The following is a 27,835-nucleotide window of genomic DNA, read 5'->3' on the forward strand; positions in this document are numbered from 1 at the left end:
GGACATGTTATGCATTGGTTAGTTACTTCTTTGTCATGACATATGAATAATAGCCTATCTATAGTTGATTGGTATATTTCGTATTGCCTTGTGATTACTATTTGGGGGTGAATTGCTTATATATGTATATTGGACTAGCTGTGTGATTCTACCAGTGCACGGTAGTTTGTGTATTATGTGTCGTGAACTCATAGAACATTTGACGCTCAAAACTATGGATTAGTGCGAGAAATCGAGCTTGTTTATGTGGATTTGATGTTTTCTTTGATGTTGAACATGTAAAACACTTGGAGGCAAAAGATAGAAAAAAGAAGAAAAATAGAGTTGAAGTCAACACCACAGAGCCCCAGATGGGTCGAGGTCCAGTTGAAGAGCCGTTTGAGGGTTCGTGGAAGGGAGACAGTGAAGACCTTCAGATGCCAATGTAAAGCATGAATACCACGGAGTCCCAAACGGGTCATGGTCCAATTGACGAGCCGTTTGAGGGCTCATGGAATACAGATAAGCAATCCAGTAGTCAGCCAAGTGAAGGCACAAGTCCACAAAGTACTAGACAAGTCATCTAGTAGTTACCCACACTATCTAAATGTGGGACCACAGAGGGCTTGACGAACTGTCTAGCCTTAGACGAGCCATCACTCTCCCTATGAAACCTTTCGACAACAGAAATCCTACTTCGCGTGGGATTCTTTTCAAAGACTATTTTAAATTTTTAGGGTTTATGTTCATATTATTACTTTTTATCGTTCGTTTACATTGATCCATTGGGAGTATGGAGAAACGATAGTTTCCATTTTTGAACACCTTTCTTGGTCGATTACTTTGGATTGAAACTTTGTGTCCATGATTTAGTGTTGATGATCAAGAATTTTTTGGTTTGCTATTATTGTAAGTCTCTTATATTATTCTTTCAATAATATCTTCGGTTGGCTTTCTTGAAATAATGAATAGCTAAACACCACAACTAGGGTTGTGGGAACTATGACTAAAACATAACTACAGATTCAAAATACGAATAGTTGTTAATTGCACATGTTGATTCTACTTTCATAATGACTGCTTTCTAATGAGTGCACACATTAGAACTTTCCTGTATTTATCACTTTTTCGAGAGATAAGTGATAATTAGGAAAAGTTATAATCAAATTCCATTAACAAGCATGCACGTGTAAACTTCAAAACACTCTAAGACCAAGAGGAAAATAGTGAAAGTAATCTAATAGGGATGAGAAGCGATTAGATGTATCTAACTTGCTAGGAACATTTAATATTAACAATGAATAGTTACTTGTATAGAATTCAAGAGTGAATTAAAGGTCATGGAGAACACAATCCCAGTCTCGTTAAATCAATTACTAAAATCTTGAAACTATTGTTTGCTCTTGTTGACTGTTAATCTGAACTAAACATTGGTTACTTGAACACTAACAACCTAACATTTACTTTATGTATTTACTTTCTTTCGGAAATATTAACTGCAATTGAATAGAAGTGTCAGTAAGGTTATTTCTACAGTAAATTCCCTGTGGATTGACCTCAACTCCAGTTGAGTTATGTAATTGACTTTGACTGTTTATACTTCTTAATTGAGGTGTAAGTTTGAACACATCTGTACTGATAATGTACTTGTTTCTTTCTTGTTGAGTGAAGCGAATCTTCCAACTGCTGATCCGAGATCTCAGCTGATAGACATATGATTCCGAGTCCAAGGGTGAGCTTTATCTTTCAGGCTTCCATGGATTCTTCCACAGTTTCTTGTTCATTTGTTTGGACACAAACTATAGACTTATTTATAATAAGCTTTCGGGGTTGCATCCCTAGTTTGATTGTTTTTAGAATTTTGGTATGGTAACTTTCAGATCTTAGGGGTTATTTCCGCAAGTAGTTGTTTATGTTTTGGCTGTTGAGTTGAGTTTATGGGGACTCAATTCTCTTGCCAACTAAATTATTGCCCTTATTTATGATGAACTTGAGTTATTATGATATTGTGGAGTTGATTTGGATTAGTTCTTGGTTCTCCCACCGAGTTGGTTTAGCGTGGGTGCCACTCACAACGGTCTGGGTCGTGACATATTAGTAATACAATTATCGATAAGATATACAAATCAATCGTATCTCTGTCGACTCTTTCCTCTCTCAAATCACGCTCGTCTCTCTCCTTCCTTCCCCACTTGTAAATAGTTTTGATACAATTGTAATTTATACCTTTTGATACAATTGTATTTATTGGTATAAATTACAATTGTATTCATGATACAAATATAGATTAATTATACAAATCAACTGCTTCTCTCTCCTTTATCTCCTCCATCTCCTAATCTCATTTTCCTCTCTTCTCTTTCTAACATGTAGCCATGAATCATAATTAAGTAAAACTATAACTATAAATTTTTAGCTAAGCCCAAACTATAGTCATTTTTAATTTTTTTCCAAAAAAATAATAAACTCGGTTGATTTACTAAAATGAGCAAATGAAATGAAACATTATTTTTAATATATAGGAGCAAATGGTCAAATAAAATGAAATGGAAGAAGTGTTTTTATAATTTAACTTTTAGTTGAGAGGGAAAAAAAATTAAAAAAATGAAAGAAATGCTTAATTTTCATATGTAATTTGGTATTAAGTAGTTAATTGATTATTGATAGTAAAGTCTTTACAGTTCATGTGAGTGTGTTTGTCCTCCTTTTTGTTTTCTCTCTCCTCTTTTGTTGTGTGCCGTTAGTGACAAGCACGCCTGGCACCAAATCATTCCCTCCAACCCCCGACTTTCTCTCTCCCTCTCTCGAACGTATATTACCATAGATATACTGTTTCTCTCTCCTCTCTTTCCCCTTTCTCTCTATCTTTCTCTCTCCAAAGAAAAAACAACAAACACTTTCCATTGTTCCTTCCCTTGTCTAATTTTGCATTTCAGCTTAATTTGGTTGGATCTGTTGCAGTGGATTTGGGTTAATTCACTCGATAAAGCTAGGTAATCTTATTCTTTTCTAGTTATTTTTTTTCTGAAATTCGTTTTGAGGTTGGTTTTTGAATTATTGACTGGGATCTTTTATGTGTGATCTGAGAATCGAAGTTGCATTATTGAAGTTTTTTTATGCAATTTTTTTGGACTTGCAATCTGAGGTTTCTTTTTATGTTTTGTTTAGTTTTGGGGAGGTTAGATTTAGAATTCCCAGATCATCATCTCTTTCCTCGGGTTGTTTAGTGGGTGATTTGATACTATTGCTCCTTTTCTCCAAAAAATTATTGCCCCATTCATGGCGTCAATTCAACTCTCTTCCGTTCTGTCTGTTCCTAGGATTCCTTCCCCAACCACAAAAAATAAATGATTGAAAACCTCAAGTATGCAATAGGGGTGGGTGGGAGTGGTATAAATTGTCATACTCTTCTCTTTTAGTTGCTTAATTCGCTTTATATGATCAAAATGGAACTTTTAAAAATGCATTCATGAATGGGAAAAAAGAATTGTAGGTGATGAAGGGAGGTGGAGGATGATTTTTGAAAATTCAAATGGATGAGTCTACTCGAGAGTAAAACTAAAATGAATGAAATTGGGTCTGGTAAAATGAAAGTGGTAGGCTATAGAAATATCATATATCACTGTGAAATTAGTGACTTCAAGATTAAAAGGGTTCAAGTAAGAATATCATGCATGTCTTTAATTTGAAAACTGTCCCTTTCTTAGATGTAGTTGTCGATATGTTGCACCAAGATTGCTTTATTAGCCTCCTACACCTAAAGGTGTAGCTTAGTGGCCAATAAGGTGAGTTGAGAACCATGAGGTTGCAGGTCCAATTCCTAGCAAAGACAAAAGCATTAGGTTATTTCCTTCCATCTGTCCAAGCCTTGATGTAAATAGTTACCCGGTACCTATACGGGAGTTAGTAGGTACCCAATGGAATTAGGTGAGTTGCACTCTAGCGGGGCCTGGACACCATAGTTATAAAAAAAGAAGCCTTACTAGCTCCTTTTGTTTTAGTGCTATCTGGAATTTGAGCAGTATTTGAAGTCATCTGACTTCTGAGGTTACAGGGTGATATCTGTTTTTCCTTGGTGAAGCATACTTTCAGTTGGTTTGGTGTTTGATGGATTTTCTCTGTTCTTCTATGAGTTTTTGTATAATTTGTCTTTTTCTGCTGAAGATTGTTGCAGCTGTTAGCCTGTTACTTATCTTTTCATCTTTCTATTCTTTCTTTAAGTAGTCCTGTTTCTACTATCTTTCTTTTTCTATGGATAATTATGTTTCTGAGAAGTTCATGAATTATTCTCTTGTGACATATGCCTAGTAGAGAAAGGATTTATTTTGAAACTTCCTCTTTGTCTAGTGATATTATCCCTCATTATGCATTCTCTTTTCAGTTATTTTCAGCCTTCTCTCTAGTTGAAGTACTAAAGCAGAAAGGAACAACTATGGCTGTTTCAATGAGAGATTTGGATCCAGCTTTTCAAGGAGCAGGCCAAAAGGCGTATCCTCATTTTAGGTCATGTAGAAGTAGAAGATTTCGTGAAATGATATTTTTCTCTCTCTTTGCTGTAATGAATCCTTAAAAGCTTGTTTTTTTGAGCCACCTCTTTAGGAAGAACTGCTGCTTCAATGTTAATTAGAGGATGAGCTCTCATCCTGATATTTTTCAAAATGAGTGAAGTAATAGATACAGAAAACATTGCACTGAAAGAAGAATAACATGTGAATGATGAGTTAATTGTAATTTTTGATATCATTGATGCCTATGTTCATTTACAGATTTATCTTTTAATTTCATTGGCTAATGTTTAGCTAAAGAATAGTGCAAATTCAAATTCCTTGACCCCATTAATAGTGGAATAGAGATCTGGCGTATTGAAAAGCTAAGTCCAGTTGCTGTTCCAAAGTCATCACATGGTAAATTTTACACAGGAGACTCATATATTATTTTGAAGGTATGTTATTTATGGTGATCTATTAGCTTTCATCATATGCTTAAGGATCTTAGAAGAGTCATTTTGTTTTGCTTCTATACTGTTAGACTCTAACAGGACAACATCGGTTGTCTCTGAATGTTTTACTGTTATATCATATAACTACGTGGTATAATTTTAAATATACAACTTACCTCAAACTAGAAGCTATTAAACTTTTAAAACAAAATAAAAAATATTCTTTTGGATGCTAGATTTTCGTGAATGTTTCGTCCTTTAATATGACTTGACTGATCCATAGAAGATATTGCATCATATGAATGAGAAATAATCTAACTAACACATTGTTGTATTGTACTGTTTGATTGAGGTTTCAAATTGGAACATTACCTTTTATTTCTGGAAGGCTTTGTGCTTCCATATCATGTTTAAGGGGAACTGTCATTGTTTTATTTTGGAGCCATTTATGATGTTGGACCAGCCAGAGACTCACTTAATGTAATTGGAAAACATTTATGTCATAACTGGTTGATGGGATCGTGATGACTTGACTGGCAGCTTAATATGTCAGATTTGTCAGCTAGAAGGGCTTATTCTTTCCCCTCTCTTTTCGATTGTATTGTTTACTGTGGTTGTAGGTAAATTTGATCGAGTACCGAATATTTATTAGACCTCATACATGTTATTCTTCAGTTTGATTATGTGTATAGGTTAAAATTGCTGAGACTATCAAGATTTAAGAAGATAAGGAAAAAACATCAATTCTGCTTGGCCTAGAGAAAATTTTCAGATGTAGACCTGTTTCAGAATTCTGGAAATAGAGAATTTATTGAAGTATCTGTAGGCGCAATATCCTTGAGAAAACGTTCCTTTTAGAAATGTTATAGACTGCTATTACTTTTCGGTATATTTATTTTATAGACTGCTGTACTTGTTCATCCGAGGCCTTATTTCTCCTCTTTTTCAGACCAGCGCTTCAAAAACTGGTGCCTTACGGCATGATATTCATTATTGGCTTGGTGCAGATACTAGTCAGGTTTGTTTCTATTTAGAAGATTATGGAGCCAGTGTTTTTTTAATTTTCTCATAGTCATCTGTTTTATTAGGATGAAGCTGGTGCTGCTGCCATAAAAACTGTTGAACTAGATGCAGCACTTGGTGGGCGTGCTGTTCAATATCGTGAAGTGCAAGGCCATGAAACTGAGAAGTTCCTTTCCTATTTCAAACCATGTATAATCCCTCTAAAAGGTGGAATTGCATCTGGATTTAAGCATGTAGAGGAAGAAGAGTATAAGAACTGTTTGTACATATGCCAAGGGAAGCATGTTGTCCATGTGAAGGAGGCAAGTGTGCTCAACTACTTTGCTTCTGATAATGGATGATCAGAAAAATTTAAGCTTATAGTTTCATGTCCTTTTTCTACATTATTGGTACAGGTTCCTTTTGCTCGATCCTCACTTAATCATGACGACATTTTCATTCTTGATACCAAGTCTAAAATCTTTCAATTTAATGGTTCCAATTCCTCTATTCAAGAAAGGGCTAAAGCACTTGAAGTTGTTCAGTACATTAAGGATACGTACCACGATGGCAAATGCGACGTCGCTGCAATTGGTAAGTAGTTCGTAATTTAATTACTCAAGGGAATTATACTGAAGTGTCCATTGCATTGAATGGTGGTCTGATCGATGTGTAGAGGATGGTAAATTGATGGCTGATGCCGAGACCGGAGAATTCTGGGGTTTTTTTGGTGGCTTTGCTCCTCTTCCAAGGAAGACTACACGGGATGAGGCTAAAAACATTGATACTGTTCCTACTAGATTGTATAAGTGAGTATCCTTAAATCCCCCTTTCCACATCCATTAGGTAATTCCTATTATATATGTTGCTGCTAGATTCATCACCTCACTTTTTTTAAATGATTAACAGTTGTACTAAAATCACAGCACAAAGGTTGTGCTGATAACCAATTACAGATTCCAAAAAGATAAAGACCTAGCCTTGCTCTTCTTACAACAAAAAACAATAACATACCTAGTGAAATCCCACAAAGTGAGTATACGTAGACCTTACCCCTACTTCATGGAGGTAAAGAAGTTGTTTCCAAAAGACACTGTTTTTGAAAGACCCTCTGCTCAAGTAAAGCAAATCAAAATAGTAATGAAAAGGATAAACGACAATGTATAAAACATGACAACTAATAGAAAAGCAGTGCAAAGCATACATGCAAGAAACAATAACATCAGCAAAATAGTGCGATCACAACATAATAAACAACATATGATATCAAATAACACAAGAAAGAAACTAAATGAATAAGGCTTATACTACACCAATCCTAATTTGGTCGAAAGGCAAGACAACACTCAACTAGCTACTAACCTTCTACCCTAATTCTCGACTTCCATATCCTCCTGGGTGCGAGTATCCGATACGGGTGCGACTTCCTCTTCCTATCCCTATATTTCTCCACCATCCATAGTTGATCGCCCCGACATGAAGCCGGAATGGTTCTAGGAAATGGACACACCCTTCCTCACCCTCATGTCCTCCACTATCTCCCAAACTTTCATAGTATGGCTTAGCTTCTTGATACCTTTGAAATTGTTGTAGTTTTGGTTATCAACCTTATTCTTGTACAACAGAATCATTGTACTCCACCTCTATTCTTCGGGAATTTTAGCCATCTTAAAAGTGACTTTAAACAACTCAGTCAATCACTCCATGCCTGCCTAACCTGTGCTCTTCCAAAACTCTGCCGAAATCTCATCCGATTTGATTGATCTTCCCTTGCTCATCCTACGAATAACACCCTTAATCCCCTCAACCTTAATACACATAGGGTACCCAAAATCCCGACGTATCTCTAAGTGCTCCAAATCACCCAACACAATATCTTTGTCCCTTTTGTTCAAGAGTTCATGAAAGTATGCTTGACATCTTCGTCTAATGAGTGCCTTCTCCACTAGCACTTTTCCCTCCTCGTCTTTGATGCACTTTACTTGATGCAGGTCTCGAACCTTCTTCTCTCTCACCTTAGCGAGCCTGTATAACTTCGTATCTCTAACTTTGTCCCCTAACTCGAAATACAAGCGTTTAAAAGTTGTTGTAATCGCTAACTTTACCTCCTCATCACCTATACCTTTCCTTATTTATCCGCTTTTATATCCATATCCTTACCAATTCTACGCTTCCCTTCAAGCTTCTTAGCTTTGTGTGTAGCCCAAATATCCATATCCACAGTAGCTCCAATTGATTCCGTCCAACTCCAGTAGGGAAATCAAAAGCTTTGAAATCTTCTCAGAAGTGGAACACACAAAGAGAACACAAAGCACACAATGGTTTCTATTTTATATTTTTGATTTTTTTAAATTGTTTTGTGATTTTTTAATTGGAAATCAAAAGTCAAACAGTGTTTATAGGAAATATAACTACCCTAGCTCTGATACCAAATGAATGATAACTCTCAACCCAGGAAGATTCAAAATATTTGTATAAAATTAACCAGCCCTAAACACCATCGAAGATTGACAGGGAAACAAGTAAAGGTATGTGGAATAGGCATTATGGCTAGAACTTTCAAGCACCCAACTAGGAACTAGTTGAACCTAGACGTTTTCCTGTGCTACTCCCCTGCTCCATATCTTCTTAGGCTGCCTTAAGTTACAATATTCAGTTTCAAAAAAATTATCTTCCAAGACTGTCTAGCTCCACATTTGAAAACGTGGAGCCATTTTTTGTCCACAAATTTTGAGTAGCTTTTAGCTTCTTCTTCCTTTGTCTTGTTCAATTTGAAAGCTTGGTTTTTACGACCTTCTGTAGCACTCCAAGGATTTGATATCTATAAAGATATGACACCTGGGCCTAACTCAACTCCAAAAGCTAGCTCATGAGGAGAGGATTGTCAAGTCACCACCAGTCCATTCCCCAACCTATGTGGTACTTTTACCCACTCTAACACCCCCCTTCACCTTCACGCCCAAGCCCAGTTGGAGTGTGGACCGGGAGTCCAAATGGGAATGAACCTCACTCTGATACCATGTAAAGATATGACACCTGAGACTAACTCAACCCCACAAGCTAGCTCATGAGGAGAGGATTGCCCAAGTCACCACCAGCCCATTCCCCAACCAATGTGGTACTTTTACCCACTATAACAATATCGATGTGGAAACCCTCCGTAGCATGAACTATCAAATTATTTAAGTTTTCTCTAGGTTCTGTTGTCCCCAATTTTCCTAACAGAGATTCCACTGTAAGGAATAATTCAAGTTTTCTTTAATTCCACTACCCTCAATTTCTCTGACAAGAGATTGACACTTCCAATTTTTCAATTAGAGAATTTCTTCTGAATTGTAAGTTCCAACCCATGTACGAAAGTCTAAAATTGTACATTCTTTATCAACAACCATGCTATATTCCAAATTAAGCTCAGTAGCTGCAAGCTCTAATAAAGTTGTCTATCGATACTGATTCCATTAGTTTCCTCTCTTTCAATGATCATGTACCATTCTGTGATGTTAGTTCCAATCTCTTGACTTCATACTGTTTTTTTCCAACCACAGGGAGCTTATTCTTCTTCTTTTTTCTTCTTAGAAATAAAGTTTAAACAGCAGATTTGGTCTACCTTTCCCTTTGCTGTTTCATAGGTTTACATTACCCAGTAAACTTAATCCTAACCATGATCACTGAAATGTTGATAATTTTGGCTAAAAGTTCAAATCTATTTTCTGGTATCTTAGAGAGAGAATGATACTAGATAAGGAGACTTCCTATTAGAAATACTGACATTAGTCCTGGTCTCCTGGATGCATTCAAAAGTACTCCTTTGGATCTAAAATGAGACTCACACACTAAAAGTCTATGTTTAGTTATCTTCTATTGCCTTCATATTATGGAGTAAAGTTTGTGTGTTTTCAGTTAATTTCTGCTCCGTTCAGGTACTTTTGGAGTGTTTGACTTTAGTAACAGACCAGAGTAAATAAAAGCAAAATGATGTTTATCCCAAAAGTTGCACAATTATAGGGTGCAAATGTTTATACTTGAGAAACATTTGCCAATAAAGAAGGATAAAAAACTTGTTTTTAACTGATAATTTTCAAGATGTTTCGAGTGTAAGTTTCTTCTGTTGTTTTGTTTTTCTTTTGTTATGATCACCTTATAGCTTCTACATCTCAATTCTGCTGGAATTTGTTTACTTTTATAGAGTTCAAAAAGGGCAAGCAGAACCTGTTGAGATTGAGTCTTTGACAAGGGAGTTGCTAGAAACGAATGGTTGCTATATAGTTGATTGTGGGATAGAAGTTTTTGTGTGGATGGGAAGAAACACTTCTCTTGATGAGAGGAAAACTGCAAGTGGGGCTGCAGATGTAAATATTTCATTTGTCAGTTTTGATTATTTAATATGTATCTCAGCTTATGTGTACCTGATCATTATCTCATTTAACTATTACCTTTTAGGAATTACTGCTTGGCCTTGATAGACCAAAGTGCCATGTAGTGCGTGTAATTGAAGGGTTTGAGACTGTTATGTTCCGCTCAAAGTTTGACTCTTGGCCTCAATCAACTAATGTGGCAGTGACAGAGGATGGTAGAGGCAAGGTTGCTGGTTAGTCACTTACTGGTGGATTTCTGCTAATTCTTAGAACTTAAAAGCAACCTTCTTTTGTTTCTTCATGCATTTTTTCTGAACCGCCTGGTTATGATAATACTGATGTTCTCCTTCCCTCTTTGTTCTCCAGCACTTCTAAAGCGTCAAGGGCTTAATGTGAGGGGCCTAATGAAAGCAGCTCCTCCAAAGGAAGAACCTCAACCATATATAGACTGCACTGGAAATTTACAGGTGGCTAGCTTCTATGTATTTCCGTATTGATCTACAAAGACTTTCTTGAATTTTCATTCTAAAATATAAATTACTTGCAAAGCGAAGTATGAGAAGCGTGGGAAGAAATAAATATCTTTAACAAGAATATTCAGTGGAACATTACATCTTTTTTTGATAAGGTTCGATGGAACATTACATTGCTGTAAAGTATCTGATTCATTGCTTCTATGTCTATATTTAGGTGTGGCGTGTGAATGGACAGCAGAAGACTCTTCTTCAAGTATCCGATCAATCAAAGTTTTATAGTGGAGACTGTTACATATTCCAATATTCTTATCCTGGAGAAGATAAAGAGGAGCATCTCATTGGCACCTGGTTTGGGAGGCAAAGTGTTGAGGTAGAATGTTCAGCATCATCATTCTCTATTTTGCTCATGGAACAATTTATACGTGTCATACAGCTCTCTATTTTTTAAAATTTAAGTTTGAGAAGGCGAGGGGAAGTGCTGTATCCTGTAAGTTATCTCTTAAATCTTGGCTTAAAAAAGTTCAAGGATAGTGCTTCTCGACTTGATGCTTTCTTTTGGTAAATCAAACGTGTTATCTGCCACCAAGAAAGTGCCAGAATGAATATAATAACCAAAATATCAAGCCAGGAAACTGTTCTTCTCTACTCCAACATGGACAGGAAATATAGAACAACTCTTAATCTTCCATACAAGTATTTTTAACTTCTTCAAAATGTGTGTTTTCCTCTCCTTCCATAAATTCCAAAAGAACACTTGTAAGGTGCTTTGATCTATCTCTTCTCTCCTCCATGTTTATTGAATGTTCTATCCTGTAAAGTTTTTAACTTGCGAACAATCAGAAAGGCAATGATCAATATGAAAAGGATACAAGAAAATTATATAAGATATAATACTTGCCATTTCAAAAAAGGAAAATTATACTCCCTTCGTTCCACTTTACGCGACCTAACCAATTTAGAGAGTCACAGGAATGTTTCTTTGACCATGATTTTTAATATGCTTTTAAATATTTTGAATGATTAATTACTATGACTTGTACTACTTTTATGTAGTTTCTAAATATGTACATTTTATTTCAAAAAACTTGAAGATTCTATATCAGAATCACACAAAAAATTAGATAGTTTGACCCTCATACTCCAGATCATCTCAATGAAATGGAATAGGGGGGAGTATAAGATATAAATGGAATATCTTTAAACTATTAATTCAGCAAAGAAATGATTATTAAATTCTTCTAGAACTAAAAATAGCTACCGGAGAAAAAATGGCTTTTGGCAATGTTTAAGGAAGTAGAGTGGGAATGTGTAGCTTTTGAAAAGTTTCCTTATGCTTGTGTCAAAACAATGTTAAACGGCTATTAATCATCCTTGCTTTCTGTTATGGAACATAGGAAGACAGAGTTTCAACAATTTCTCAAGCAGGCAAGATAATTGAGTTACTGAAGTTCTCAGCTACTCAGGTAATTCACTGCATGATAATAGTTCAGAATGTAAATATTGATCGTTAACCTAGAGTTGATGCTGAAATTTTGTTAATATGGAAAACATCCAGGCTCGCATTTATGAAGGATATGAACCACTTCAATTCTTTGTCATCTTTCAGAGCTTTATTGTATTTAAGGTTTGTGGTCGTGCAAAAGTGTCTTACTCATACATTTGTTTCGTCTTTGTTTAAAATCACATTTGAACATTTATTGGTAACTTATTTCTACTAAAATTACCAGGGTGGTCTCAGTGAAGGATACAAGAAACACCTAGCAGAGAAGGAGCTTGGAGATGATACATATAAAGAGGATGGAATTGCATTATTCCGAGTTCAGGGTACTGGACCTGATAATATGCAATCAATTCAAGTAGAACCTGTAAGTTCATTCTGAAATTTCATCTTCTACCTGACAACAGACATACGTGCATATGCCCAACTACCTATGTGGACCATGCTTGGACTTGGTGCCAGAGAGTCATAAATGTGCCTGGATAGAGTGTGAACCAATGTGGAATGTTCTCCCATTTCAAACTATACGCAAAAGGATGCTACTAGGGGGAGAAGGCGCAGGTGGGGGTGGTTTATTTGACATGGTTAACTTGGAAGTTGTCTCATTCCTAATATATGAGGGTCCAATCCATCTTAGAACTTTAGCTCGGAAACACCTAAAGTGTATGGTGATTCGATTTCCAAAGTATAAAGACATAAATAAAAAAGCCTCCTCCTGTTGTCCTCCCCTAGTTGTATTGAGTGTGATACCCTCCGAAAATTGAATATCAAAATAGCAGATACTGGTTTCGGTTTAAGTGAGATTAGAAGTTCAGATTTGAAAGTGAACATCATTACTCATGACACAGTTGAATCATCAGCATTTTGTAATTATGCATCTTCTCTACTCTCTGTCCAACTAAGTGGGAATTAGAAAGGGGTTGGGGTTGGGGAATTGCCATTTATCATGTACTGCTCTGATTGCAGTATACAGTATTCTTTTTTAATTTCTTTGTTTCGTGCTTAGATATTTTGCCCTATTTATTTTAGGATCTCTGTTCTCTTACTATATTTTATTTCCCCTTTTAGCTGTTCTATGTCGGCAATAATTAAGAGTTCTTGTTTAGGATGCCAGTCTCTTTTCTCATTATTTTACATAGACATTGGAAGCAGTTTTGTTTTTTTTTGTTTGTTTTGATAAATTAATATTGTTTTAGTTTATCACTATTTTCTCTTGTTTTTTATGATGTCAATTATCACAGTTTCTTATTTGTTGCTTCCCTGTGCTCACTCTATATTCTATCTAGCTAGCTCACCATACTTTTTCTGAAAATTCTAGTAATAGGACTGTGGTCTTATATGATTCTGAGATTCTTCTTATAAAGGAAGATGCTCCCAGATAAAAGTTTTATGGACCTTTGTGTCATACTAAGCACCTCAAAATAGCTCTCCTGGTGTTATGCTGGCTACTGTACTTGTACTCTTCACAGCGTGTCGTCCTGTAGATGACATAGTTTAGCTTGTCTAATCTTTCCTTAGAGTTTGTTATAGTCCAAATTCTCTTGTCTAGGGCGCCCTCCCATTTTATGTGTGTTTAATTTGTTGCACAGATTAAGAAGTCTTACAGTGTAATGTATTTGCAGAAGTAAAAAAATATATTTTACTTGGTTTTTATTTTTGCAAAAAGAAAGATTAATTTATTGATAAAACAGCAAACTACTTGAGAGCTCTTCAAAGGGCTGAAGTAACAACTTTGAACCAAGGAATCCTGTATGAGGCGACATTAGTTGAATTCTTCCAATCTACTTGAGACTGTAATATGCAGAATTACCCAATACATATATGGGTGGAGGCAGCATGTATTAGGTTAAATAGTTGAATTGCGTGCAAGCTTGCCAAAATGCCACAGTTATTGAAAGAAAGAGTTTTTGTTAACTGAGATGTGTATCAAATATTTTACGGGAAAGGGCCAAATATACCCCTGTACTATCGGAAATAGTTTAAATATAGCCTTTGTTTCAGTATACGTTTAATTAAGATTGTACTGTTATGCTACGGCACAAATATACCCCTAATTTAAACGGAAGGACATGTGGCAGTTTAGGAATAAAAAGAGACACCCTCAATTCTAAATACTCATTCAATTAAAACCCACATTTTACTCATAAACCGACCCACCCCCAATAATTAAAGCCCCACATATCCATCTCATAATTCCGTTAAAAGGAGGGATATTTTTAACCGTAAAGGACAACTGAGATCCAATAGGTGGAATTAGGGGCATTTTTAACTCAAAAATTAACATTAAGGGAAATTGGGGTCCAATAGAAGGAGGCAAATTTAAACCATTTTCTGTACGGTAGGGGTATTCTGACCCTTTTTTCCGGCATATTTTAAGATGTCCCAATTTGGATTTGGGAAGTTTGTAACATGAAATGATAGGAGTAATTAATAAATCATTGAATGGAGGAGATGTACCATATATTATTCCTGAAAGTGTCATGTTTGTGTATAATACATCATGATTTTTTAACTTTTCTGTATGTGGTTCTTCAGCAAAACAATTTTTGGATTTTGAAATAATATTTTGCAAGTTTGCTCTGCACATTCTTTCTTTTTGGTAGATTTAATAGAAATGAAACAAATATTATATCGGTAGTCCAATTACTTTGAATTGAGTAGTCATCGGTTTTGGGGAAATTTATTGACCTTAAATTGTCTGTTGTGGTTATATTATTCTGCACTTTCCTACATAGTGTTTGGCTAAAGAATCATAATTTGCTTTTCTCCATTTAATGAAATCAGGTGGCTTCATCTTTGAATTCCTCATATTGCTACATATTACACAGTGGCTCCTCTGTCTTCACATGGACTGGAAATCTTACCAACTCTGAGGATCAGGAACTTGTTGAGAGGCAACTGGATCTTATCAAGGCAAGTTGTCATGGAATGGTTTCCCATAGTAAACATGTATTACTTGAGCTGCTTCATCTGCAAGCTGAAGAAGATATGCTTGATGGTCTTCACTTTTACTGTTTATTTTTTGAAATCTTTGCTGCACAACTGTCTAACTAGTGACTGTCAAACTGAACCAGTTTTGCTTTCTCATTGAATTATCCTTGCTCTGTCAATCATGCTATATCCTTGTCTCATTTTTCACACCACATGCAGCCTGATATGCAGTCAAAATTGCAAAAAGAAGGGGCAGAATCTGAGCAATTCTGGGAGATATTGGGTGGAAAATCTGAATATCCCAGTGAGAAGATTGGACGGGATGCTGAAAGCGATCCTCATTTGTTTTCATGCACTTTCTCAAAAGGTAGGATTCTCACTTTCTTTTTGTCCATTTTTTTCCCAAAAATCTCTATGCTAAAAAAATTGCATTCTATGTTTCTTTGATTTTAATAGTTCTACTAATTTAGTTTTCTTCACTTCTCCAATTCTTGGCTACTGGGATTTTACTTGATCTTCAGGGGAACTAAAGGTGAGTGTTCAGCTGGACTGTTCCTATCCTCTAATTTTGTTCTCTTACAGTTTATTGTTTTGGCTAATTTCCTATTGGGAGGGGAGGGAAGTATTAAAATCTATGATGTGTGTACTCTTCACTTTTGGTGTCGTACCCATGTCGACACGACATGGGTGTGGGTGTGGGATACACATCTGATATGGTCTATCGATTTTGGGTACTTTGACCAAAATCGACTGAGATATTTGAGACAGATAAAATAATTTCTAAAATCAAACAAAAGCTAGGGTGAGATTATAATTTAGGCACATGTTCTTTTATCGTTAAAAGATATTTGTATTAAAAGTTCGCAACCACAAGGTGTTATAAAGATATTAACATGTCAACATTTGTTGAATGTGCAATCAATTCAAGAAGTCTATCATAACCTCTATATCATTTTCAATAGCCATGTTACACACAAAAAAATATGGAGATGCATTTGTACTCAATAATAATTACAGATTCAAACTTGCTCTAAACAATTTGTGCATTCCGCTCCTTCCAAATAGTCCACCTTAATTTTAGGCATATTTTTACTACTCTATTTTTAGATATTTGAATTATTTTAAGCCGAATCCCCGCACCCGTATCTATACCCGGATCCGTATCCCCGATATTAAAGTTTAGATCATGAAGGATCCAACCTCTAGATCCATACCCGCATCGGACACCTGCACCCCGAGTCCAAGCAACTTAGGTTTAAATAGAAAGGTCATAAGATACAACTGTGTTTCTTTTACAAGTAGCTTCTGTATATAATAAGAGTATTTCTTACGCCCACTGAAATGACTGGATGTCTGAACGCCCACTTATCGTCCAATCAACACTGACAGAAGTATTTCTAGACTTTACTTAGACTTGATTCTCTTAAAACTTGCAGGTGACAGAGATCTACAATTTCAACCAAGATGATTTGATGACAGAAGATGTATTTATCCTTGATTGCCATTCAGATATTTATATTTGGGTTGGCCAGCAGGTGGAGAACAAGAATAAAATGCAGGCTTTAGCCATTGGTGAGGTATATGCGTTAAACGTTTTACAAGGAAGTTCTTTCATTGCTTAGGTGATTATGGGCTACTAAATACAAACTTCTGCATTTATAATGTTGGCGAGGTTTACTTTAGGTTGTTAATGGTGAGTCGACAGAAAATTGGGATGAGCATATATAGGATTATTATCCTGGTATGGCTTTTTAAATAGGGCAGGCCTCGTTTGAATGACTGTAACCTTCGAGGGGTAAAAGGCTAAAAGCTCAGTTTGTTGTGTTAATGGAGTACCAAAGTCAGCGTTTTGTGCTCTGTTTCAATTTGAGAAGAATATCTACAGAGCTTAGATGATGAAACTCGAGTAATCTATGAGTTGTAATTTCACAAAGCATAGCAGCAAGATGATTTGCAATTTAAGTGAGATAATGTTTCAAAATAATTAAAACAAATTATTTGTCACCCTATGGTAAGAATGAATTGAAAGAGTCCATGATGGAAAAACTAGCAGTCTCCAAAAGATCAAGATGAAGAGTTTAAGTTTTTTGTATTTTTGGTGTAAACAAGATATAGTGGGGGAGATTGATCACTTAGTTGATTTCATAGGACGCTTGTTAAGTTTCTATCTAGACTTTGGTCTTGATGATATCCTCTAGGGTTGTTAATCCCACCCCATCAGATTTTACTTGATGGGCCTTTTGGTGCGAATATGCCATCATCATTATCAAAAGTAGAAAAATTTAAACAAATTGACCAAGGAATTGTTCACTGGATATATGGAAGTTAAGAAAATGTTTCAATAGCAAAGTACCCATAATAGATCGATCTAAGCAGTAAAGATGAGCGCATTAGGAGAAAATAAACTTTAAGCATTGAATAATGCTTCTTTTGAGTAAACAAAAAGAGAGAAAATGGAGAGAAGTCACTCGGCAGGAACTGAAGTGCTCAAGGAAAATGTTTTAGTGATTGAATCATGATAGACCAACTATGTTGTATGCAGCAGAGTGTTGCCCAGTCAAGAACTCTCACATTCAGAAGATGAAAGTTGCGGAGATGAGGATGCTGAGATGAATGTGTGGAGATACTAGGGGAGATAAGATTAGGAATGAATATATTCGGTACAAGGTAGAACTGGCCTCGATGGATGCTGCTCTTATAGCCAATGAATCTGTGGATACTAGATTGGCAAAAGGGAGGTGCCAAGAATTATGTGCAAGCTAGATATAGAGAAGACTTATGATTATTTGAACTGTGCGTTTTTTTCTAAACATTCTCAGGCAGATGGAATTTGGTGAAAGGCGGCTGAAATGGATTGGCCTTTGTTAAAACTATTAGGTTCTCCGTACTTGTAAATGGAGAACTTGTGGGTTTTTCCTTCAGAGATGGGTCTTACACAAGGTGACCCTCTCTATCCTTTCCTATTCATCATTGCCATGGAAGGTTCAACAATATGATGAGGAGTGCTATTAGCAACAGGTGGATAAAAGGATTCAAGGATGGCAGCAGAATAAGAGTAGATATGGAATTATGTCATCTGTTGTATGCAAATAATACTGTGATATTTTGTGAATCTGTAGTTGAACAAATTTGCTATACCAGGATAATACTAATTGTTTTTGAAGCCATTTCTAGTTTTAGCATTAACCGAAGGAATAGTAACCTCTTTCCTATTAAAGAAGTGGTGTTGATGGAGGAACTAACTAGGTGGGATCTTGGGGTGTCAGGTAGAAAAATTACCAACAGTCTGTTTGGGCATGCCATTCGGCAACAAACACGAAGAACTCACATGTTCAGAAGATATGTGTTGCGGAGATGAGGATGTTGAGATGGATGTGTGGGCATACTAGGAGTGAGAAGATTAAGAATGAGGTTATTCGGGAGAAGGTGGGAGTGGCCCTTGTGGCAGACAAGATGAGGGAAGCGAGACTGAGATGGTTTGGGCATGTGAAAAGGAGGTGCACAGACACCCCCGTGAGGAGGTGCGAGAGGATGGTTGTAAGGGGTATGGGGAGGGGTAGAGATAGGCCGAAAAAGTATTGGGGAGGTGATTAGGCAGGACATGGCACAACTTCATATTAACGAGGACATAACTCTAGATAAGGAGTGGAGGTCGCGAATAAGGGTAGAAGGTTAGTAGGGGTAGAGTGTTATCTATTGTCATATGTTGTGTATTGTGTTTCGATTATCACACTATTGTTTTTTTTTTTAAATTGGTAACTTTGTGTATATTGATACGAACAGATTAGTACATGGGCTGTACTAGGGCCATATTTACAAGTAATTCCAGAACCTATGATCCTGTGTCTATAATGAGTCTTAACACATCAATAATAGATTCAGGATCATTAGACCAGACCTGATTACACCAAAAACCTAGAATCAAGATACAATTCAATTTGATCTGCTCTATACTATTCTCTATGCTCTCAAAACACCTAGCATTTCTCTCCTTCCAAATTGTCCACCATATGCTGGCTGGTATAATTCTCAACCTACTTCTGCTTCTTGCTCGAACCCCAGCTTATTCCCAGCTTTGCAGGGCCTCTATAACCTTTCCTGGCATAGACCAAGAGAAACCATTAAGGTTTAAGAATAGCCTCCAAAGCTGGTCTGTGAACTTGCAGTGGAGGAACAAATATCTAACAGTCTCTGCTTGTTCTCCACAAAAAACACATCTGGGGCATAAAGTTATCCCCTTTTTCATCAGATTATCTTGTGTAAGGCCAGCTTCCTTAGATAGGAGCCAAATGAAACATGCTACCTTGTAGGGTATGTTCACCTTCCATATAGTTTTCCAAGGCCAGTTGACATTCTGCAGATTGTGATTATTCAACCATCTGTATGCATTGCCAACCTGAATATTCCTTTGTCTCTGCCCTTCCACCAAAGCTCATCTTCCCCTTCTTGTGTTCCTTTAAACTGTCCAATATTGTTTAAGAATTCTGCAACTCTTGTGATTTCCCAGTCATTTACTTGCCTTCTGAAATTGATTTCCCACCAATCAGGCTTCCACAATTCAGCAATTGTTCTTTGCTGATTTAGCACTAAGGGGTTCACAGATAGAGTCAGAGACTGCTGGAACAATTTCAATTGTTCTTTGTTTTCGTATTAACTGTATGCTTTCTTCATTGTTTTCTTCATCGTTTACTTGAGTTTGATGCACTTGAGCCGAAAGTCTTTCGGAAACAACTGCTCTACCTCCACAAGGTAGTGGTAAGGTCTGCGTACTCTCTACCCTCTCAGACCTCACTTAGTGGGATTTCATTGGTCATGTGTTGTTCATGAGCCCTTGAATGAAGCCTAGTAAGAAATATTGAGAAACATGACAGATGATGAGACATTGGCTGCAAGGATAGCCACAATCAGAAGAGACTCTTAAAAAGACAGGAAAAGGACATAGCCAAAGAGGGTCTAACCAGTATCAACGGGACACACTTCATCTGTGGCTAAGAGAACTAGAGGTAAAGATAAGCTGTAATGGATGAAGCTCTTGAAAAGAATTTAATTTAATTTTGAAAGAATTGAGTTTAGTGATCGTACTCCACCTCCATTCTTCATGCATTCTTGCTGTCTTAAAAACAACATTACACAACCTAGTCAGCCCTCCATACCTACAATGAATGCGCTCTTTCAAATTTCACCGAAATCTCATCTGGCCCGGTTGCTCTTCCCCTATGAATCCTACGAATAACACCCTTAACCACCTCATTATACACCTATAATACCCAAATTGTGACGCCACTCGGAGTGCTCAAATCTCCCAATTCAATGTCGTTGCCCCCTCTTTGTTCAAGAGTTTATGGAAGTATGACTTCCATCTCCATCTAATGAGTGCCGCCTCCACCAACACTTTGTCGTCCTTGTGCTTGATGCATTTCACTTGGTTTAGGTTCAGGCCCTCCTCTCTCTTGCCTTGGCTAGCCTACAAAACTTCTTACCTTCGCCTTTGTCATCCAGACAATTTTTTTCGATAGGGTTCCCTATTTAATTTAACTAATCAAGTTAAAAACTAATATAGATATATATATATTGTTATTAATTTTGAGGTGTGATGTACCACTATTCCTTGGCACAATGTATTTTTAACTTTTTGTTGAACAAATATATCTTAAACTTAACATAGATTTAAGGCTACTTAAATTGTTCAAATACCTGAAACTTTTTAAAAAAAACAACAAATAGTTCAAGTGGTCAATCGACGAACTGCATTGAATAATGAAAACCAAAAATAAACCTCGAAAAAATGGAGAAATTTTTGGATTTGGAGAATTAAAAAAAGCATTTATAACCAATATTCTAGTATAAATAAAAAGGACATCAAATTACAAATTTAGGAAAAGAAATCTTGGATTAGTTATCCCTCCATTTTCTAGGGATAAAATAAGGCTAGGGATTAGTTATCTCCATCTATGAAGAAGGTCAGCCTAGCCTAACTTGATGCCTTCAAAAATTTGCAAAGTCCACTACTCCGTAGCTTTTCATTTCCAAGAAGTTTTTGAATGCTGCCACACTATCAAATAATGTTCTATGCATCGAGACAGGAACAATGATACCCATATTGCATATAAATGCTTTGGGTCAAAAACTAACTAAATTCTCATGTGGGGCCCACTTGCGGTATTCTCGAAAACAACACTGACAACACATCCCTCTAAGCAAAAGAATCATTTACCCTAAAAAGTGGGTGAAATCCAAGCACAATTCGCTCTCAAATCAACCCAACAATAATCTAGGGATTTAAACTAAATAAGGGAATTTAACTACAAATTACGTGGGAACTTACAGAATAACAACTAGGAATAGACCACTACAAAACCCCCAACACGCCTCCAACACCCAACAATCGACCTTCCAAGATTCTAAGCTCTCTAGGGCTATTTTGGAAGTTGGGACTTGTAATAAATGGAGGAAATCGGGTTGAAAAGAAATAAATACGCCCACATATCCTTCATGGCGATCGTAGGCCACTTTGGGCGCAATCGCGTGACCTAGCTAATCAGTACATCCCGGTCGTGTGGGTACGACCTCGCAATTGTGACCAACTATGTCAACGCCCAAATTTCCTCTATCATGATCGCGGGCCAAGGCTATCTCTATGCCTAGTGATTGCACCATATGACGACTGAAAATCTGTTAAGTGTCATCATCGATCGGATCCTCAGGATTCGTTTGGAATCCCATCAAACAAACTATGCTTCTCTACCAAATAGATATTTCTGACTCAACAACACCCTCAAAATTTCCATCCTAGGTTGTTTCGATCAAAAGTTGCTCCTACTTCCCATCCAAAAACAACTCAATAGCACAAAAGGAGTCCGGAAGCCTCAATACCCGAACCAAAGGTCCCCCTAGTCCAAAGTCAACATTCCTGAACTAACAAAGTTGTTAGAATTGGCATCCGAGGCCGTTTACCTGAAGTTTAGCCTGGTACCCATTTCATAACAACGAAAGCTCCAAAACATGGAATCGGCTCTAAAAACCAAACGAACTGCCGGGTGACCGAACTATCAATCCCACCCAACAAGTCATAAATGACTTGGGGCAGTCGTAGGAAAGCTCTAAATGACGAAATATTCTGAAAAAGGAGAAAATGACCTAGAGAGTCATTACAAAGGTGCCCCCAAGGCCTAGCTCGAGTGGCAAAAGGTGGAGGATTTGTGGCTTAGGTCGCAAGTTCAAGCCCCACACCATGCAAAGCGAAGCCTGGTATTTAAGTGGAGAAGGGTAGAGGGGCGGGCCCATCATCCATCGAGTTTAGAAGGCTGTGATTGGTCCAAAGGACGGGTCACAAATGGTTTTCTCGGTTATCAAAAATAAAGTCATTACAAGGTATTGTCAGATTCACTATTGCACTTGGTGAAATGTTCTTAAAGGTATTTAACCAAAGTTTTAAGGTGGATTGGGAATCAGACGACTTAAGTCCACACTCTAACTGTAATCTTTTACCCTTGCTAATTGCCAAAAAAGCACCTAAGAATATAAAAAGGGATGTCTATTCAATCTTACATATCATTTAATTAAACTTATCAAAGAAAATGTTGTGTTTTAAATGTGTATTATTTGTTCCTTTATAACCAAGTCTTTACACAAAAAGGGTTGCAGGAAAGAGCCATGTTGAGAGCATTCCCTCGAATATTAGTGCAAGGAGCCACAGGAGAGGTCTCAGGACTGCCAAGTAGAGAATTGCAAACCATTTGGTTCTTAAACTTGTTATTTTGGAACTCCTTCAATAAAGAAAATAAGTAAAGAAAAAGAAAGGTGAACAAGAAGGGGATAAGCCTAGGAGTAGAAGGAGAGCAATCTCTTATGGGAAAAGGGTGATTGCTTGGCAAGATCTGACAATCTAATTCTTCAATAAGAACAGTCAGCCAGGAATCCAAAGATTGTAATGCAAAAGATTGTTATTCGGTCATTAGAGATTGTTATGTGATTGAAAAATATTACAAATTGTTATGAGTTGTTATACTGAAGTGAAGAATTAACTTTATCACAGTATGCTAATATACGCGTCTTATTCCATGTCTATCCTGTATAAAATAATACATCAATTCCCATATAAGGTTTTTTTATTTGAGAAATAATTTTTCTTTTTCAATTCCCATATAAGTTGTTATACTGAAGTGAAGAATTAACTTTGTCACAGTATGCTAATATACGCGTCTTATTCCATGTCTATCCTGTATAAAATAATACATCAATTCCCATATAAGGTTTTTTTTTTTTGAGAATTAATTTTTTTTTTCAATTCCCATATAAGATATATAAGCATAAGTTATAAGTTTTATAAGAGAGACCAATCACTTTACATATATACTCTTCTTCCCCTGTGAACATAAGCTGGATAATGTCATTTCTCTTGGCAGTATAGGATATACAATTCTCTGGAAACCTGAACGCTAGTTTTGCATAGTTTATGAAGTTCTATAGATAAATTTATAGCTGCACAGAAGTTCTACAAATCCAGAATTGAATTTGTGATCTCATAGGCTTTTCTCTCATTTGCTAATAAGTTTTGATCAATTCTATCAGAAATTCCTGGAATATGATTTTCTTATGGAGAAGCTATCTCACCAAGCTCCAACATACATTGTTATGGAAGGGAGTGAACCACTTTTCTTCACTCGTCATTTCAGTTGGGACTCCACCAAGTCTGCTGTAAGTGTCTTCATGATGTTTGCATATGATTTTGAAACTAATTTTTGCTAATAGAGAACACTTCGGCAGATGCATGGAAACTCATTCCAAAGAAAACTTGCACTAGTGAAGAACGGGGGCGCTCCACCAATAGATGTAAGTTTCTTCCTATAGCTGTTTTTTTTCTTTCCTTTCCTGGAACTACATAGGTAATGATTTTTGTGTGTTTTTTCCATGTTTGCTTTATTTTCTTCTTGTACCATCTGGGTGTTGTTCAATATGACACCTTCTTTGATGTATCCTTCCGAAGTGTTGTTGGAGTTGCAAAAGTCAAAGCTATCCTTCTAATATGATAAGACTTATAGAATGCACTTTATTTCAAAGTCTACTTTGAAGAGATGACTTTTTCCTTTATATTCATATATTCTGGAAATAGAATCATCATGCATTTAGGCCTTTCTACCTGATCTTGGCGTCGTGTTTCTTCTCTGTATAGACTGCAGTTCCTTTCGAACTTTTATCTTTTGGCCGTGTTCTTTGAATCATTTGTTTGTTTCCCTTCATGTAAGGACTCCTTTATCTTATTGCTGATTTTCTAATTTTGCGTGATTTGCTCCATTAGAAACCTAAAAGGAGAACACCTGTGTCATATGGTGGAAGATCTGCTGCTCCCGAGAAGTCACAGCGATCGAGGAGCGTGTCTTTCAGCCCTGACCGAGTTCGTGTTAGGGGAAGGTCTCCAGCTTTTAATGCACTAGCAGCTACTTTTGAGAACCCAAATGCAAGAAATCTATCTACGCCTCCACCAATGGTGAGAAAGCTTTATCCAAAATCTGTTACTCCAGATTCAGCAAAATTGGCACCCAGATCAGCAGCTATTGCAGCACTAACAGCAAGTTTCAATAAACCTTTACCTGCCAAGGAAGTCATAATACCTCCCTCTATCAAAGGTAGAGTCTTTTCATTTTAGAACTAACAACTACGCTTCTCCATATTAGAAAACTAAAACTCTTCAAATGATGAAGGGAGCCCTGAAGAACCAAAATTGAGCACGGAGGCCATGATATCAAGTCCTCAGGGAGATTCTAAGGAGAACTCAGTTAACAATGTAACGGATGAGACTCCTAAACCCAAACCAGAAACAATACAAGAGGATGTGAAAGAGGGTGAAACTGAAGATGAGGAAGGGCTTCCTATCTATCCTTATGACCGGCTGAAAACAACAGCAACAGATCCTGTCACTGAAATTGATGTAACTAAGCGAGAGGTGTGTTTTCAAAAAGCTTCATTTGGATATTGTACATTATGCTTTTCTTGATTTTACTATGATCCTTTCTTTATTGTTTTTGGCTGCAGACTTACTTGTCTTCGGAAGAGTTCAGAGAGAAATTTGGGATGGTTAAGGAGGCTTTCCACAAGTTACCCAAGTGGAAACAGAACAAGGTAAAAATGGCACTCCAGTTGTTCTGATTGCATTGAGGCCTGCTCTCTCCCAGGCTATATAATGGGGATACAAGAAAGAGAATTTTACAAGCCTTCTCTATCAATTTTCCCCTTCTCCAATTGCTTCCCGTTTTTCTAGCACTTATACAGCAGCAAAGGGTCCGATTTCAACAGTGTTTGAGGGACAGCACCAGTGTATTTTTAGCTGCTACTGCTCCCCTAAGTTTCCGAAGTGGACAGGACTGAAGATCCCGTCTTTACATGAATGATATTTTTTGGGGGCTTCTTCGTATGCTAATTTATCATTATTGTTATAAGTTAGTTGCTTGGTATTCTTTTTGTTTGTTGTGAGTTTGCATTTTATTTTTTCTCATTTTTTGAGCATCCTATGTATTTTTTATTTTTTTTAGCCATCATTGATTTCATAGAAAACTTGGGGGGTTAGCAAATGAAATTCATTAGTCTTTGATGCGAGGTTGTGTACAGTGTGTAACCACTCCACTTATTATTTTGTTTTAGTGAATGGAAGTCTGATTGGTTTTCCCCATTTCCTATTCTCTTCAGTGTTTGACTAATTTAATCTTTATAGTCTGCCTGTTGATTCTCTTCCCCTTTATTAACAATCAAATACTTCAACCTGTTACATTTTTTTGGTTTCTTTCAACAGGGAGTTTGGAACCTACATATGGGGACAAAAAGTGATAATTGACAAAACTAGTGAACAGAAAGAAACTTTGCTTGTTCTACTATTACAAACTAAGGGGTCGTTTGGTAGAGTGTATAAGAATAATGCTAAATAGAGTGTATTAGTAATGTTTGCATTAGTTATACATAGATTATTTTTATGCATTGTTTGGCTTGATGCATAAAAAATAGCATGCATTACATAAAAAAATTAATTTACAAAGATACCCTCCACTATTATGGTAGAAAAGGTGTAAAAAAGGTTTTGAGGGGCAATTGGATCTTTAATCATGCTAATGCATGCATTAAAACCATTGCATTGTCAATACCTAGAAATTCATGGTATTAGCAATACACATCTTAATACACAATAGAGTGAATCACTAATGCAAGCATTAGTTATACATAAGTTGGAAAAGAGTACCAAACAAAGTACTAGTAATACACAAGCCTAATGCATGCATTATTTTTCCTAATACACTCTACCAAACGACCCCCAAATACAAAAATGTTTTAACCTCTTGCACTAAAATATGTCATCGAGTTTTGACTTTTTTTAAAAAAAAATTATAATGAAAGTACAGAGCGCACTTCTTTTTACGCTTTGCAAATATAGTCAACTCTTGTTATTCCTTTAACACCCCAAGAATTCTAACTCAGATCAAACCAAGAAAACCTAGAAAAAGATCAAGAGTTGTTGCAGAAATCTTACTTTTACGAACATAATTTACGCCTTGTAAAAGTAGCCACGGACTCTAGATGGGCTTGCCAAATCAGACCTCTAAAACTTTGGTTTGACTCGAGTTTCACGAGTCCGGACTACGGGTGGTAAATAATAATATGGATCGTAGATTGAATCGTGAAACAAAGTCTTGAAACTTAATTTAAAGTTTGACTTTGACGGACAAGTTCTAAGACCCATAGAAGTAAACAGACCATAGACTATATCGTGGAGTGAAGTCCTGAAACTCTAATTTTAGCTTGTTTTATACGGATCAACATGATGACCTGTAAAAGGGTGAACGACCTGTAAAATCATCTGTAAACCAAAAATTTTGAAACTTCAGAAAAATTCAGTCGGACTTATAAGAGAGGCTCTACGGCCCGTAAAAGTTTTTATGGACAGTAGAAGGCCCCGTGGACAACCTTTGACAGTTTTTAAGAAGGGGTATTCTAGTTTTTCCAACCTCTTTAAGCCTAAACCCCGATAGTTTTACACCTAATTAAGGTCCTTACCAGTACCATTCGACCTAATTACTCCCATAATCATTTTCAAGACTTAGAGCAATAAATAAGAGGATCAAACTTAGGGTTTCAAGGATTCAAGAGAACTTTCTTCAACAACTATTGTTTTCCTAGGTATGTAAGGCTATCATAGTGATGGACTAAGTTCATCCTCACTCCCTACATCTAGAATTCAGTTAATGAGATTAAGCCTAGGGTTTTTACCCTAAGTTTCATGGATTTCAATTTGCCCTTACTTCCTTATCATTGCAATCTGGTTCTTATCATTTTGAGTGTATTTCTCTATGACATTCTGATTCTCAATTGTTTGCATGCCTATTTCATCACATGAACCCTAAATAGTGAAGAATCGTTTGCAAGCTTGTACCTTTACGTTCATGCATTTTTTTCGGATTTCAAAGTATGTTTCAATGACTTGAGCTTTCATTCAAGAGGAGGTTTAAGGAAAACACTAAGCGTTTTAAATGTATTATTTTTCACAAGTAAAAGCATGACATGGTTTTAAAGAAAATATAATCGGTTTTTGTAAGGAATTTCCGTTAAAAGAAGTTCAATATAATTTCTAAGTACTTTTGAGTATTAACTCATAATAGAGGTTAAACTAAGT

The 27,835-nt window shown here is 36.5% G+C and overlaps 1 protein-coding gene across 1 annotated transcript; it reads left to right on the forward strand.

Moving 5' to 3' along the window:
- Positions 1 to 2,900: 2,900 nt before the first annotated feature.
- LOC125840875 (villin-4-like) lies at positions 2,901 to 25,849 on the forward strand. The gene is made up of 23 exons (XM_049519845.1): positions 2,901 to 2,972; positions 4,361 to 4,467; positions 4,822 to 4,921; positions 5,868 to 5,936; positions 6,007 to 6,243; positions 6,337 to 6,514; positions 6,597 to 6,729; positions 10,107 to 10,269; positions 10,361 to 10,508; positions 10,642 to 10,742; positions 10,966 to 11,121; positions 12,146 to 12,214; positions 12,307 to 12,375; positions 12,479 to 12,616; positions 15,034 to 15,162; positions 15,400 to 15,547; positions 15,702 to 15,712; positions 16,617 to 16,757; positions 23,752 to 23,877; positions 23,947 to 24,012; positions 24,479 to 24,806; positions 24,882 to 25,123; positions 25,213 to 25,849. The coding sequence occupies exons 2-23, from the start codon at positions 4,412 to 4,414 to the stop codon at positions 25,324 to 25,326; spliced, it is 2,922 nt and encodes a 973-aa protein (XP_049375802.1). The 5' UTR covers positions 2,901 to 2,972; positions 4,361 to 4,411; the 3' UTR covers positions 25,327 to 25,849.
- The last annotated feature ends 1,986 nt before the right edge of the window (positions 25,850 to 27,835 follow it).

This window comes from Solanum verrucosum, unplaced genomic scaffold (genome assembly GCF_900185275.1).
Source record: "Solanum verrucosum unplaced genomic scaffold, falcon-dt-bn FXZP01000194.1, whole genome shotgun sequence".
NCBI classification, from domain to species: domain Eukaryota; kingdom Viridiplantae; phylum Streptophyta; class Magnoliopsida; order Solanales; family Solanaceae; genus Solanum; species Solanum verrucosum.

What these genes read in the sequence shown, in the direction of transcription:
- LOC125840875 (XM_049519845.1), top strand. Translation starts at nt 4,412, where the DNA reads ATGGCTGTTTCAATGAGAGATTTGGATCCAGCTTTTCAAGGAGCAGGC. An exon ending in ATGTTGTCCATGTGAAGGAG is followed by an intron (nt 6,244 to 6,336) that starts GCAAGTGTGCTC and finishes TTATTGGTACAG; the next exon opens with GTTCCTTTTGCTCGATCCTC. An exon ending in CTGCAAGTGGGGCTGCAGAT is followed by an intron (nt 10,270 to 10,360) that starts GTAAATATTTCA and finishes ATTACCTTTTAG; the next exon opens with GAATTACTGCTTGGCCTTGA.